This window comes from Danio aesculapii, chromosome 2 (assembly GCF_903798145.1).
Source record: "Danio aesculapii chromosome 2, fDanAes4.1, whole genome shotgun sequence".
In the NCBI taxonomy this organism is placed as follows: Eukaryota; Metazoa; Chordata; class Actinopteri; order Cypriniformes; family Danionidae; genus Danio; species Danio aesculapii.
In genome coordinates, this window is record NC_079436.1 from 16835866 (window position 1) to 16851771 (window position 15906).

Below are 15906 nucleotides of genomic sequence, written 5' to 3' on the forward strand. Positions count from 1 at the left end.
ATAATATTTTTTATTCTACATTTTTTTTTTCATTTGGCTGCAGAACAAACCACTGTTGTCTAACGACTTGCCTAATTAACCTAGTTTGCCTAGTTAACCTAATTAAACTAGTTAATTTTTTAAATAGAACTTTAAGTCTAGAATACTAGTATCCTGTAAAAATAACTAGTAAAATATCATTTACTGTCATCATGGCAAAGACAATTATTTTTGTAATTTTTTTTTGTCTCTGCACTTGGCAAAGGAAATAATTTTAAAAAGAATTAATTTTTGAAATCCTTATTGTACATGCTGTCAGCTAATTAAAAGCTTCTGTACTATTGTACTAAAAGGGAAAAAAGACATCTGCAAAATCGAAAGCACATTTTTGTTTTGGGGTAAGGTAAGCTATTCCTTTAAAAAAAGTTCTCCTTCATAGTGGGTTCAAATTAACCGTTTGTTCTCTAACTGGACATCACTAATGCAGATATTACCAGCACAGAAGCTGTGGGTTGGGAAGGACCTGCTCCAGCCGACTGTACTGGCTTAGGGTGAAGGTAAGTACTGGTGGACTGGGATGGCTGGAGAAGTGTCTGGTGATCCCTGCTGGAAAAGACAGCACCATCTCACCAGTGATCTTTACCAAACACCTACAACACACAGCAAGACACAAGAGAAGAATAAGAACAGCATCATTCAATGTTGCTAAAATGTCTTTAGAACTTTAGAATGTGTTCTTACTTAGTGGGATCTGCTCCTTTAAAGTAGGTGCTAATGGTCTCTGTGAAGGCGGCTGCTACTGGTAGTGTGTCCTGGGGTCCCATTGTGAGAGGACTTGGCCCTCTGGAACACGCTGAATACAGAAAGAGATTGAATTGTAAGGTTTAAGGGTCATAGCATTCTGGACTTAATGTATTGTGGCATATTATCATTACCATCACACAACATAATCTGCAAAAACTGACTTGGGACAGCTCTGTGGCCCACCTGACACAGAGAGGTTGAGTTCTCTGCCTAGTGTAGGAGTGGAGGCTGCGCTCAGTGAAGTGACAGAGGATATTGAAGATGTGCTCTCAGCTCTTGCCAGAGGAGCAAATGGAGGAGGACTCCAGGAGTGGATGGGGGGGCTGAATGGACGGGCCTGAGGAGAAACGAAACTGTAAAATTATGATGTCTAGTTCAGACTGTCAATCGAGTTTACCCTCCAGCGATTGCTGTTGTTTGTTTATAGTCTGCTGGATCTGGATTTACATGGGTACAATACATTTACTTACAGAACCGGGTGTTTCTACCAAATTTACTTCAGTATTGTGATGTACGTCCAATGTAAGGAATGCTAATAGAGGGCAGATTTTTACTGTAGTGCTCTTCCTTATTAGATTAGATTAGATTCAACTTTATTGTCATTACACATGTACAAGTACAAGGCAACGAAATGCAGTTTCGGTCTAACCAGCAGTGCAATAGCAGCAAGTGCAGGATATAGGTATAAGTTAAAAAGTGCAGTTAAGGTATAGAAAAACTATGGTAATATTTACAGATGGATGTACTATGAACATTATATACAGGTTGTATTAGCTATGAACAGAGATTTACAATAAATGAATATATGTACAGGATGCTATTAATAATCAGAAGTGTGCAGATAGATAAACATAATTACAAATGTTTATGTACAGTGGGTGTGTACATAATTACAAATGTCCATGTGCAGTGGGTGTGTACGGTTTAAATAAATGAATCAGTGCAATGAATGTGTGTAAACTTTAAATGTGCAAATGTTAAATAGTGCAGTGATTGTGAGGAGTATAAGTTAGAGGAGTGTGGGGGTTGTATTGGGGGGGCAAAAGAGTCAGTGAGGGGCAGAGTTCAAAAGAGAGACAGCTCTGGGGAAAAAGCTGTTCCTCAGTTTGCTGGTTTTTTGTCTGTGAGCAGGGTGAGAGGTGTCCTTAAGAATACAGCGTGCTCGGCGCAGACAGTATTTCTTCTGGATGTCCTCAATGGCTGGCAGTGTAGTCCCTGTGATGCGTTGGGCAGTTTTTACCACCCGCTGCAGTGCTTTACGCTCAGCAACAGAGCAGCTTCCATACCAGACTGTGACGCAGTTGGTCAGAATGCTTTCTATTGTGCAGCGGTAGAAGTTCACCAAAACAGCTGATGAAAGCTGGTTCTTCTTCAGTTGCCTCAAGAAGAATAGGCGCTGGTGAGCCTTCTTGACCAGGCTGGAGGTGTTGGTGGTCCAGAAAAGGTCCTTTGAGAGGTGGGTCCCCAGGAACTTGAAGGATGAGACAGGCTCAACGGCCATGCCATTAATGTGGATGGGATCATGTGAGCCTGTTTGTCCCTTCCTGAAGTCCACAATGAGCTCCTTGGTCTTGTTGGTGTTGAGGAGCAGATTATTGTCAGTGCACCAAGTGGCCAGATGCTGTATCTCCTCCCTGTAGGCAGTCTCATCATTATTGCTAATTAGACCAATCACTGTGGTGTCATCTTCAAATTTGATGATGGTGTTGGATCTGTTCACAGGCCTACAGTCGATGGTAAAAAGGCAGTAGAGGAAGGGGCTCAGCACGCAGCCCTGTGGTACACCAGTGTTGAGTGTGATGGTTGTGGAGCAGATGTGGCCTGATCTAACATTCTGAGGTCTGTTAGTCAGAAAGTCTATAACCCAGTTGCAGAGAGACGTGTCGATATCCAGGTCTCTGAGTTTGATCAGTAACTTAGAGGGTATGGCAGTGTTGAATGCTGAGCTGAAGTCACAAACAGTGATTGTGTGTGAGGACAGAGTGTGTGAGGACAGAGTGAAGTGCTATGGAGACGGCATCTTCTGTGCTCCTGTTGCCACGGTAGCCAAACTGATGTGGGTCCAGTGTGGATGGCAGAGGGTCTTTCAGATGTGCCAGGACCAACTGCTCGAAGCACTTCATGATGATGGGTGTGAGTGCTACAGGGCGGTAGTCATTCAGGCATATTGGGCTGGAGTGTTTGGGGACTGGCACAATAGAGGTAGTTTTAAAGCATGTTGGCACAGTTGCTAGGTTAAGCGACAGGTTGAATATGTCTGTGAATACCCCAGCGAGCTGTTCTGCACATGCTTTGAGGACGCGCCCCGGAATACCGTCTGGTCCAGCAGCCTTACGCACACTGATCCGACTCAGTGCGGTGTAGACTTCTGAGGAGGTGAGTGTGATAGGTGAGTGGTTGGTTGAGGAAGTGTTCCGGGTGTAGGGTTTTGTATTGTCTCTTTCAAAGCGGGCATAAAAGTCATTTAGCTCGTTCAGGAAGGAGACATTTGTGGCTGTGGGGGTGAACTGGCTGGGTTTGTAGTTGCTGATGGCCTGGATGCCCTGCCACATGCGCCGAGGATCAGAGTTGGAAAAGTGCTCCTCTAGCTTTAGCTTGTAACAGTGCTTGGCCTTTTTGATGCCCCTCTTCAGATTAGCCCTGGAAGTGCTGTAGGCCTGTGCATCCCCTGATCTGAAGGCAGTGTTGCATGCCTTCAGCAGGAGAAGCCCCTCCTTGTTCATCCATGGCTTTTGATTTGGGTATGTGGTGATCTGTTTCTGGGTTGTAACACTGTCTATGGTGGTGTTGATATATTCCAGAACAGAGGAAGTGTAACTGTCAATGTCTGTGTGAGAGCCACATGTGGCCTGGGAAGCAAACATACTCCAGTCTGTGTGTTCAAACCTGTCCTGGAGTGTGGAGTCTACCCCCGCTGGCCACACCTTGATGGTCCTTGCTGATGGCTTAACACGGTTGATGAGGGGTCAGTACTTGGGGGTGAGAAACAAAGAAAGGTGATCTGATTGACCCAAGTGGGGGAGGGGGGTCACAGCGTATGCTTCAGCCATGTTTGTGTAAACTTGGTCTAAAGTTTTGTTTCCCTTGTGTGGCAGAAAATGTTTTGATGGAATTTGGGAAGCACTGTCTTTAAGTTTGAGTGATTAAAATCCCCCGCAACAATAAAAGCAGCCTCCGGATGAGCAGTCGGTTGTTTGCTGATAGCTGCATGAAGCTCATTCATAGCAAGCTTGGCATCAGCATCGGGAGGAATATAGGCAGTAGTTATTATGGTGAAGGTGAACTCCCATGGCAGTTAAAACGGTCTACATTTAACCATTAGAAATTCCAGGTTAACAGCAATGTGTCCCAACAACGACAGAGTTTGTGCACCAGGCTTTGTTAATATAAATGCATAATCCTCCGCCTCTGGTCTTACCGGAGTCATCCGCTGTTCTGTCTGCTCGGAATGTTTGATGCTCAGTTAGCGATACAGCGTTGTCTGGTATCCCGCTGTTTAGCCATGTTTCTGTGAAAATCATGACATTACTGTTCCATAATCTTTTGCTGTGGTTGATGCGCAGTCGAATCTCATCCATTTTGTTCACCAGTGACCATACATTGGCGAGAAAGATGCTGGGTAAAGAGAGCCATTGTGGTGTTAACTTTAGCTTAGCTCTTAGCCCGCCACACTTCCCCCGTCTTTGTTTACGTTCTCTGCGCCGCCTTCAAACACTTCCGCTCAGGCCCAGGTGTTCTGGCGATCTCAGGGATGAGTCGAAGATTGCTAATAAAACTGACCAGAATGAACAAACCAATATCCAAGATCTCCTGTCGGGTGTACGATGTAAAGGCACTAATGTTCTGCACGAACAGACCAGAAATTGCAGAAACTGGAGAGACACTGAGCCTCGCGATGTGACCGCGCCGCCATCTTGTCTCATTGTCTGCAATACAAGCGACAAGATATCATCTATCAGTTGCAATAAACTAGTGTTAGTTGATGTTAGTTTAAAAATAAGAGGTTGTTTATTTTTCTATGATTGTTGATGGTTTTGTTTTGAGAATTCATAGGTTATAGATTCAAAAGAATTTCAGGTTCTTTTATTGTACATTGTCTCAAGTAACACTGCAGTGTGGTTGATTTAAAGAGCCCCTATTAAGGGTTTTTGAAAATGACCTTCCATGTAGTGTGTAACCCAGCTCTAAGTGAAGTAAAACATCAAGCTAAGGCATAAATCTGAAACTGCACAGTGTTTAAAACTATTGATTCATTTATAAAAGAGTCGACTCATATTGCTCAAATGAATCATATTGATAACGAGTCTTTAGCCATTTCGGCATGACGTTGATATGATACTTAAGCCCCGCCCAATTGTTGTGCGCACAAACCCAGGAAAATTGAAACCTGCGGCCCCGCCCACAAACACAGAAGCAAAGAAAAAGAGGAAGACAAGCACTGTAGCAGATCCCGGTTGAATCAAGTCATGAAGACGCTGTGCTCAGCTGGATATTACTGGAAGTGTGAGGGAAAGTTATTTTCTCTACCCAAAGATGAAACTGTGAAGAGTCAGTGGTTGAAGTTTAATTTTGCAAAAATACCTCAGCATTATAGCCCAACCTTGTGCTGTTCTCATAATTTTTTTTTCTGAGAAGTGCTTCAGCAATCTTACAACGGGGGATTCGTCGGCTGTTTGTTAAAGGAAGGATCAGAAAAGACTATTGATGTATGGAACTTTGTCAAAGCTCAACAGGAACTAAATCAGTACACACAGTCATCATTTCACTCTGTCTCGCGCTGAACGCTGTCGACCAATCGCAACAGGCTGTCATCGGTGCAATCAGCACAGATTAGCTTCGCGCTAAGGAGGGGTTTGGGAACAATTGAATCGCTGAACAAATCATATAGGAGTCGCTGGGATAATTAGGTAAAAATAAATGCATATTATAAGACAATGAAAGTGTTTTTGCATATCAGCCTGTTGTTGGAGACCCTTAAAACCAAAATATGACCCCATTTTATGCATAATAGGGGCTCTTTAAACATTGAAAACTAGGAAATATATGTCCATAAGGGCTTTATTTTTACTATAGCTCTATTTTTGTAAATGTTATTTACTCATTATCCGTTTTATACTGCCTGTATTTTATTGTACACTTTTTCATGGCTTACATGCTATGCTTGTGGTAACATTTTACAGCTAGTTGAATTGAACATGTTAAAGTAAATGTAAATATAGTAGTTTTACACAAAAAAAAAAAAAAAAAAAAAAGTATGTAAATATGTAGAAAAGCATTTGTGAGTAAAGTCACTAAAGTTACCCTAACTGCTTTCTGGTGTTCTTATCTGTTAATCTTTTGATTAAGCAACACTGGGTAGGACAGAATAAAAATGATTATTATTTAGCCTATTTTTCGTAGTACTCTCATAGCTATTTAGACTACACCTTCTTTATGTACAACAATAAACAAAAAGCTAGTTTCACTGCATATACTCTGTAGAAAAATGTGTCTTATGCATGACCTCACACACAACAGCCAAAGATTTATTTCATCAGCTGTATGCTGGGATTAAATGTGCTTATTTGCATTACCACTGGTGACAGGTAATTCTTGAAATATAAATGCCCTTCTTCTCCTCCTCTCTGAGATGTAAGCATAACATCCATTAAGAAACCATGGGAAACTAGTACATTAGAATATAAAAAATGTGTATGTGTGTGAATGAACACTTACTGTCTACTTGAAATCAATTTTCAACTGTTTTGCACATCATTCTCCTTTGAACTATTAGTCTAACTAGATATTAAAGTTTGAGGACAAACTTTATGGTGGCTTGAAAAACCGAGTCTAAATTAGCATGTTACTAGCATGAATTAGCAAGTAACTAGCATGATTCTAACATAAATTAGCATGTAACTAGCATGACACTACCATGAATTAGCATGATTCTAGCATGAATTAGCATGTAACTAGCATGATTCTAACATAAATTAGCATGTTCTAGCATGATTCTAGCATTAATTAGCATGTTAACAGCATGATTCTAGCATGAATTAGCATGTTACTAGCATGATTCTACCATGAATTAGCATGATTCTAGCATGAATTAGCATGTAACTAGCATGATTCTATCATGAATTAGCATGATTCTAGCATGAATTAGCATGTAACTAGCATGATTATAGCAAGGATTAGCATGTATTAGCATGTTGTTAGCATGACTCTAGCATGAATTAGCATGTTTCTAGCATAGTTCTAGCATGATTTAGCATGTTACTAGCATGATTCTAGCATGAATTAGCATGTTACTAGCATGATTCTAGCATGAATTAGCATGTAACTAGCATGATATTAGCATGAATTAGCATGTAACTTGCATGATATTAGTATGTTACTAGCATGATTCTAGCATGAATCAGCTTGTTTCTAGCATGAATTAGCATGTTGTTAGCATGAATTAGCATGTTACTAGCATGACTAGCATGTCACTATCGTGTTGTTAGCACCTTTCTAGCAAGATTAGCATGTCAGTGGGAAGTTTAAACTGTTAGCATGTGTTAGAAAAGCTAGTCACAGTCTCTGGGACAGTTGCTAGGGTGCTGAAATTGGTTGCTAGGGAGTGGCTAGTAAGTTTAAAGGTAATCAGCGATTGGCTGCTGGCTAGACTGAGTTGAATGAGGCCAGACTCTAGTCTGTAGGACAGTCTGATGCAGAGTTATGAGCTCACAAAGGTTGATCCAATGTTAAGTAAATGGGAGTCTTTTACAATGGAAGTCTATGGGACAGTTGCTAGGGTGCTGTAAGTGGTTGCTAGGGAGTGGCTAGTAAGTTAAAAAGTCATCAGTTATTGACTGCTGGCTAGACTGAGTTAAATGAGTCCAGTTAGAAGTCTGTAGGACAGTCTGATGCAGAGTTATGAGCTCACAAAGTTTGACCCAATGTTAAGTCAATGGGACTTTTGGGATTTTTCTGGGTCGTTTTTCGGAAAACCCAAGGTCGGATCAGTTAAAAAAGATATAGCAACCCGAGTCAGACCAGTTTGAAGGTTTGACGAAAGTTTGAAGTATGTAGCTTGAAAGGCCTAGGAGGAGATACACTTAGAAATTAGTCTCAGAAGAATAAGAAGAAGAAGAAGAAGAAGAACTAGATTATTAAAGTTTGAGGACAAACTTTGAGGCTGGCTTGTGAAAGTCTGTTGGTAATAGTTTATTTAGTTTAAAGTAGTTTTAAAAAGTACGAAAAGATAGATAGATAGATAGATAGATAGATAGATAGATAGATAGATAGATAGATAGATAGATAGATAGATAGATAGATAGATAGATAGATAGATAGATAGAACGATTAGCATGGCATTAGCATGATTCTACCATGAATTACAGAGATGTATAAAGTACTAGAGACCCAGACTTAAGTAAAAGTACAAGTACTCTATCAAAAAGTGACTTGAGTAGAAGTAAAAGTGCTCTTTAAGCACCATACTTAAGTGGAAGTACTAAAGTATTCAACATTTTTTGTACTTAAGTATTGCAAGTAGTTTATTTCAAAATTTACTACTCAAGTACTGAAAGTAAAAGTACAAGTATTGTGTAATGTAGTTATTAAAGAATGCAGTCAAAAGACATCATATTGTTTTGTTTATTTTAAATCTCTTTTTTGGGGGCACGTCATTAAGCAGAACGAAAAGAAACATGACTTACAATACTGTTTTTCTCTCATGCTTGAACCACAGATCTGACAGATTATAACAGCTTTAACACACACCTTTCAAAGTTGTGTGTCACAAAAACAGTCCATAATCCACTCAAAACGCTATTGAAACCCATTTTCGGAGCACAAATTACTGGTTGTAAACGCTGTAAACGAACGTTCTAATTCACTTGATTTTGATTTTATTGTAAAAAAAAAGAAAACGTGTATATTACTGTGTTAAATGAAAATCTGAAATATTTTATGGCTTATGGCTATGATTTAGTATTCAAAAATGTTTCATTTTGATTATGTTTTAATTAAATTGGTCTTAAACTTCATATTTTTATAGTATATTTATTCATTCTGGTACTTTTACCATAAACCAACATCTCAACCATTTGGTAGAGGCTGATATTTTAGAAATTATGGGATGTGTTGGGGGAAAATGTATTGATTGTGTTAACTAGCGACATTTGGAGTTAAGAAATGCAATAAATAAAAAAATAAAAAAATTCTATTGGTTTTTTTCTTGGTGTGACAGTTAAATGGTTACTTGTAATAAAATTGTGTCCTTTAATACAGCAGTAATATATATGAACTGTACCCTTAATTTGACCCGCTCAAAGAAAACACTCTTTCTGAATGTATCAAACAAAACTCATGCACAGAAGACAGCATGAGCATTTATAGCAAATAAACTAATGTAAATATTCTCCTGCCTGCTTTTTAAACGCTGACAGGCGAGGTCTTACACCCCTTTGATTGATTATTGTCTTCACCTTCTCAACAGAAAGGGCTGCTATCGGCTTTAGAAATGAAAGCGTTGTTCACTGATGGCGGGAAGAACAGCCGCGGTTACAGTCTATGTATGTATAATACGCGGTTATCACAGGTAATCTATAATAGACACAGTGGAGAAACTTGCACCTCATACACGCCCAGGTCTGGATCCACAAGTATCGCTTTAACAGCCAAGAGGAGATGAAAAGTTACCTCACAAACACACCAGCGGGTCAAATGTCCCACAACATTTCTCTGTAGTAGTGAAATAGCGGCTCGTGTGCTGTGCCGCCTTCACTCGCCCTCGCGCCTCCGTCCTTCGCCATAGTATTGCGACACCGCACATAGGAGATAAATGACGTCAGTACGTAATAACCCGTTATGATCTATTACTGAACCGATATCGACCATTTTGACACCTCTAGTAACGAGTAACGATGCAGCTCATAAAAAATCTATCGGAGTAAAAGTATTAAACTCATCGAAAATATGTACTTAAGTAAAAGTGGAAGTAGGAGAAAAAAACAATACTCCAGTAAAGTACAGATACTGCCTTTTAGTACTTAAGTACAGTAGTGAAGTAGTTCTACTTCGTTACTATACATCTCTGATGAATTAGCATGTTATTAGCATGATTCTAGCATGAATTAGCATGTTACTAGCATGATTCTAGCATGAATTAGCATGTTACTAGCATGATTCTAGCATGAATTAGCATGTTACTAGCATGATTCTAGCATGAATTAGCATGTTACTAGCATGATTCTAGCATGAATTAGCATGTTACTAACATGATTCTAGCATGAATTAGCATGTTACTAGCATGATTCTAGCATGAATTAGCATGTAACTAGCATGATTCTAGCATGAATTAGCATGTTACTAGCATGATTCTAGCATGAATTAGCATGTTACTAGCATGATTCTACCATGAATTAGCATGTTACTAGCATGATTCCAGCATGAATTAGCATGTTACTAGCATGATTCTAGCATGAATTAGCATGTTACTAGCATGATTCTAGCATGAATTAGCATGTTACTATTATGATTCCAGCATGAATTAGCATGTTACTAGCAAGAATCTAGCATGAATTAGCATGTTACTAGCATGATTCTAGCATGAATTACCATGTTACTAGCATGATTCCAGCATGAATTAGCATGTTGCTAGTCATTGCTAGCATGTGAACCATACAGGATTTATGGTGTGCTAGCACGAGTCAAACAAGCCAACCCCCGCTTCTCTACGATGTTTTGATACTGAGATATAGCTGCTGTTATATCGTTGCTAGGTTAGTCTGTTTTGTTGCTATGGAGTTGATTGACAGCTTAGACTGATGATGTATCAAAGCTTCTTGCCAGTATGAACAGTTAAAAACAACCCCCATGTCTCTATAACACTGCAGCAGGACGATATCAATCTGGGCCTCTATAATGGCAGTCTATGGGACAGTTGCTAAGGTGCAGTATCTGGTTGTTAGGGTGTGGCTAGAAAGTTAAAAGGCCATCAGTTATTGGCTGCTGGCTAGACTGAGTTAAATGAGCTCAGCCATTAGTCTGTATGACAGTCTGATGCAGAGTTATGAGCTCACAAAGTTTAATCCAATGTAAAGTCAATGAGCATCATTTGCAATGGAAGTCTATGGGACGGTTTCTAGGGTCCAAAAGTGGTTGCTGGGGCGGGGCTAGAAAGTTTAAAGCTCATCAGTTATTGGCAGTTAGGTAGTCTGAGTTAAATGAGCCCAGTTAGAAGTCTGTGTGACATTCTGACGCAGAGTTATGAGCTCACAAAGTTTGGTCCAATGTTACGCCTATGGGATTTTTCCGGTGGTCCCGGGACGTTTTTCGGAAAACCGAAAGTCGGATCAGTCTGAGGAGATATAGCAATCCGAGTCCGAATAGTTCGGAGGTCTGGTGCGAGTTTGGTGGTCATAGCTTGAAAGCTCTAGGAGGAGATAGAGTTAGAAATTTAGTCTCAGAAGAAGAATAATAAAAAAAATAATAATAATAAGTTTAAATAGGATAACAGTAGTCTGGCTTGCTGCACAAGCCAGCCTAATAATAATAAGTTTAAATAGGATAACAGTAGTCTGGCTTGCTGCACAAGCCAGCCTAATAATAAGTTTAAATAGGATAACAGTAGTCTGGCTTGCTGCACAAGCCAGCCTAATAATAAGTTTAAGATAGATAACAGTATGCTGGCTTTTCAAGCCACCATAATTAACAAGATACCTAACATACCTTTCATTTTTGATGTGAAGAATAAAGTATTAGGTTGTTTCTGGTCATGATATCCTGCCTTAGTAAATCTAATAAAAGGCTAATGTTCTTTTATAAATGTGGTCAATTTCATGTTTATATACAAAACTAATAATCACGCTAAGATCCTCTTTCACCATCGCTTTTTGGCATGCTTTTGCAGTTCACTGTGATAGTGCTGCATGATCAACTGGCAACGATTCAGATTATGGGTGCTTGTGATTCCATGGTTTGCTTTCTGTTATTAAAGGGTTAGTTCACCCCAAAATTTTAATTATGTTATTAATTACTCACCCTCATGTTGTTCTGAACTCTGAAAAACAAATTAATTCATTTTATCTAAAATGGCACTGCGGTTTGGCGTTCCTCTGTACTTGTATTGTTTTTCTTTGTTTGTGCTTTTTATGTCATTTTATTCTGATTAGCTTTACTAAGGAAGAACTCATAGGCACAACACACCAACCAATCTTTCACTATTTTTGAACATTCTGACATTTTACCGGACATTCTGAACAGCGTAGATTTAGAACATCTCTGGTCCCTTGCCAACAAAAAGACGAAATGTTACTTTTCACACAGACAAACATGGACTTTTCAAACTCTGTGCTTCACGAAAACTTGGCTGAATTCCGGACAGCTTAATACAACTGATAGGCTTCCAGTTGTTCAAGGCAATCAACGTCACGGAATTGTCCAGGAAAACAACTGGCTGATCAGATCAAGAAAACAAAGCAACAGTACCCAGACTTTTAATCATCATTCTTGGTCATTTTAATGAAGCAAATTTAACCCGTGGACTGCCTAAATACAGACAGCTTATCACATGCCCCACCAGAGACATGATAACACTGGACCACTGCTACACTGTGTTAGAGGATGCATATCACTCTGTCCCACAGACAGTTTGAGGATTTTGGATCACTGTTTGGTACAGCTTCTCCCAGCCTACAGAAAGAAACTAAAATCTGCTAAACCTTCTCTAAATACTGTAAAAAGATGGACCATTTGAAACAGTGCATTTCGAATGCACTGATTGGACTGTTTTGGAAGCATCATCCACTGTTCTAGATGAGCTCTCTGATATTATGACATCCTACATCCGTTTCTGTGCAGACATATGCATTCACATAAAAAAATATCAAATTAAAAGGAAATACAAACAAAATAATCAGATATGCAATTCGTAAACATTTCATTTAAATCAAATCACTGAGATCGTATTTACAAAGAACAATAAATGACATGGACGCTAGAATAATTAGAAATTTATTTATTTATTTATTACAATTTGCATATGCTTGTAAACTTTAAATGCTAATAAACATTGTGTACAGTGCATCCGGAAAGTATTCATAGTGCTTCACTTTTTCCACATTTTTTTATGTTACAGCCTTGTTCCAAAATAGATTACATTTATTTATTTCCTAAAAATTCTACACACAATACCCCATAATGACAATGTGAAAAAAAGATTCTTTGAAATCGTTGCGAATTTATTAAAAATAAAAAAACTGAAAAATCACATGTACACAAGTATTCACAGCCTTTGCCGTGAAGCTCTATTGAGCTCATGTACATTGTTTTCACTGATGATTCTTGAGATGTTTCAGCAGCTTAATTGGAATTCACCTGTGGTAAATTCAGATGATTGGACATGATTTGAAAAGGCATACACCTGTCTATATAAGGTCCCAGGGTTGACAGTGCATGTCAAAGCACAAACCAAGAATGAAGACAAAAGGAATTGTCTGTAGACCTCCAAGACAGGATTGTCTCGAGGCATAAGGCTGGGGAAGGATACAAAAAAAAATCCTGCTGCTTTGAACGTTCCAATGAACACAGTGGCCTCCATCATCTGTAAGTGGAAAATGTTTGGAACCACTAGGACTCTTCCTAGAGCTGGCTGGCCATCTAAGCTGAGTGATTGGGGGAGAAGGGCTTTAGGGAGGTGATCAATAACGTGATGGTCACTCTGTCTGAGCTCCAGCGTTCTTCTGTGGAGAGAGGAGAACATTACAGAAGGACAACCATCTGTGCAGCAATCCACCAATCAGGCCTGTATGGTAGAGTAGAAAGCCACTCTCCACCTAGAATTTGCCAAAAGGCATCTGAAGGACTCTCAGACCAAAACTAAATTCTCTGGTCTGATGAGACTAAAATTTAACTCTTTAGAGTGAATGCCAGGCGTTATGCTTGAAGAAAACCAGGCACTGCTCATCACCAGGCTAATACCATGCCTACAGTGAAGCATGGTGGTGGCACTATTGTGCTGTGGGGATGTTTTTCAGCAGCAGGAACTGGAAGACTAGTCAGGATAGAGGGAAAGAAGAATGCAGCAATGTACAGAGACAACCAGAATGAAAGCCTGCTTCAGAGTGCTCTTAACCTTAGACTGGGGCCACGTTTCATCTTCCAGCAGGACAATGACCCAAATCACACCACCAAAATATCAATGGAGTGGCTTCACAACAACTCAGTGAATGTCCTTGAGTGGCCCAGCCAGAGCCAAGACCTAAATCCTATTGAACATCTCTGGAGAGATCTGAAGATGGCTGTACACTGTCGCTTCCCATCCAACCTGATTAAGCTTGAGAGGTAGCTTGAGAGGCATCATATTCAAAAAGACTTGAAGCTGTAATTGCTGCCAAAGGTGCATCAACAAAGAACTGAGCAAAAGCTGTGAATACATATGTACATGTGATTTGTCAAGTTTTTTATTTTTTATAAATTTGCAACAATTTCAAAAAATCATTTTTCACATTGAGGAAATAAATTAATTTAATCCATTTTGAAATAAGGCTGTAACATAAAAAAAGTGGAAACAGTGAAGCGCTATGAATACTTCCCAGATGCACTGCACATGTAATCAGTAAACATAGCAACAACAAAACTGTAATAAATGTATGAAATTAAAATGAAATACAAAATAAATATTGTTATAACACATTTATAAACAATTTAAAACAAATTACTTAATTTTTTTTAAAAAAGTGCTATTTTTTTTCTTATGACTACAAATGTGTGAAGTCATTGTACGGCGTGGTGCTGTGCTAGTTTAAATGTGACTGGTTGTCTGTACTCCCCGAGTGACCTTTGTGTGGGTGTGCGTTCATAGTACTGGTTTGAAAATGGAGTGTGTGGTGCTTGAGGAGGCATGTAACCACGGCTTTTCAATTTTTGAGTTGAGGCTGTCTATGGTTGATGACCACTTGATCATTGCATAAACAACTCATTGTCAGATGACTCAAGTTGTTAGAGAAGCATTCTTTTAATCTTCAGGTCATCCTGAGCAATGGTATCAGAGGAGAGTTTGTGCTTTAACTTCAATCTTCTGTGACTGCCCAGAGTTGCATCGAGTCTCTGACGAAGATGTCCACTTACTACAGAAGGAAGGAATCTCTGAAATACTTTCTCAAGCAGATATTGATTTCCTAGCACCTGGCTGTTCCGAGACTTCTGGTCCTATGCCGCAAGTCTCTATGCCTTCTCTGTTGCTGGAGATCCTCCCCAAACTGACTCACAGAGTTCAAAGAAGAGCAAGATTACCCGTCCATGCTCACTTTTCTGACCACTGTCAACAGCTTACTGATAACAGATGTGTGTGGCCTTCAATTTTGTAGTTTCTTGACTTGTGAACACAAAACACAACCCAGTTATATAAAGGTAAAAAGACAGGTATACCTACTGTACATATATGCATGTGTGTACAAACACTCTCTCTCTCTCTTTTACTGTTTTACTTGTGTTTCTTTTACTGAATTGAAATCATTATTGAAACAAACACATATACACTGATACATGTTGTCTAGTCCCTGCCCCCATCCTGACAAAAACACAACAGAGGTTTTGTTGCATAACAAATAGTTTTCCATTTAAATTTACAGATAAGTCAGTCAGCGTTTCAGTTATTTATAAGTAAAAAGGTCTGAGCAAACTAAATACCTTTTGTTGCTTCCATGGCTTCCTACAATGTCACATAGTTCTCCAGAAATCTATTGAGTATTCATTATATTTATTCTGACATGACTTCCAGTCGACACTTTTGACTGCCATAGCCGTTTTATAATTATTTATTACTTTAAGTTTAAGTACCAATTTAACATTATTGTCGATCCACACAAACACTTCTCTTAATTTTTTTGTGGCCATTATTTAACCGGTTGGCAATGTTGACCAGTGATAACCAAATGTCAAGAGAAACACCTTCCTGTTTGTACTAGAATGCGCATGCCCAGAGCATGTAAATCATCAAGTGATATACATTTTAGCGGTATAGTGCCAACAGAGACCTTTTCAAAAACACTAGATTAAACACCAGTGTGGACATGGATCGTTTAGAACTAAAAGGCATCATTGCAATGGCTGATTTATATGTTTTTTCACAGTGCAAGCACAGGCTTTTATACT

The 15906-nt window shown here is 39.2% G+C and overlaps 1 protein-coding gene across 1 annotated transcript in view; it reads right to left on the minus strand.

Moving 5' to 3' along the window:
- Positions 1-469: 469 nt before the first annotated feature.
- Positions 470-15906, minus strand: part of sgip1b (SH3GL interacting endocytic adaptor 1b) — an 88418-nt gene continuing 72981 nt past the window's right edge. Inside the window, exons 16-18 of the mRNA XM_056464953.1 lie at positions 967-1120; positions 721-832; positions 470-629 (exon numbers count right to left, since the gene is read on the minus strand). Coding sequence (XP_056320928.1) covers positions 470-629; positions 721-832; positions 967-1120 — 426 coding nt within the window. The remainder of the gene's footprint in view (positions 630-720; positions 833-966; positions 1121-15906) is intronic.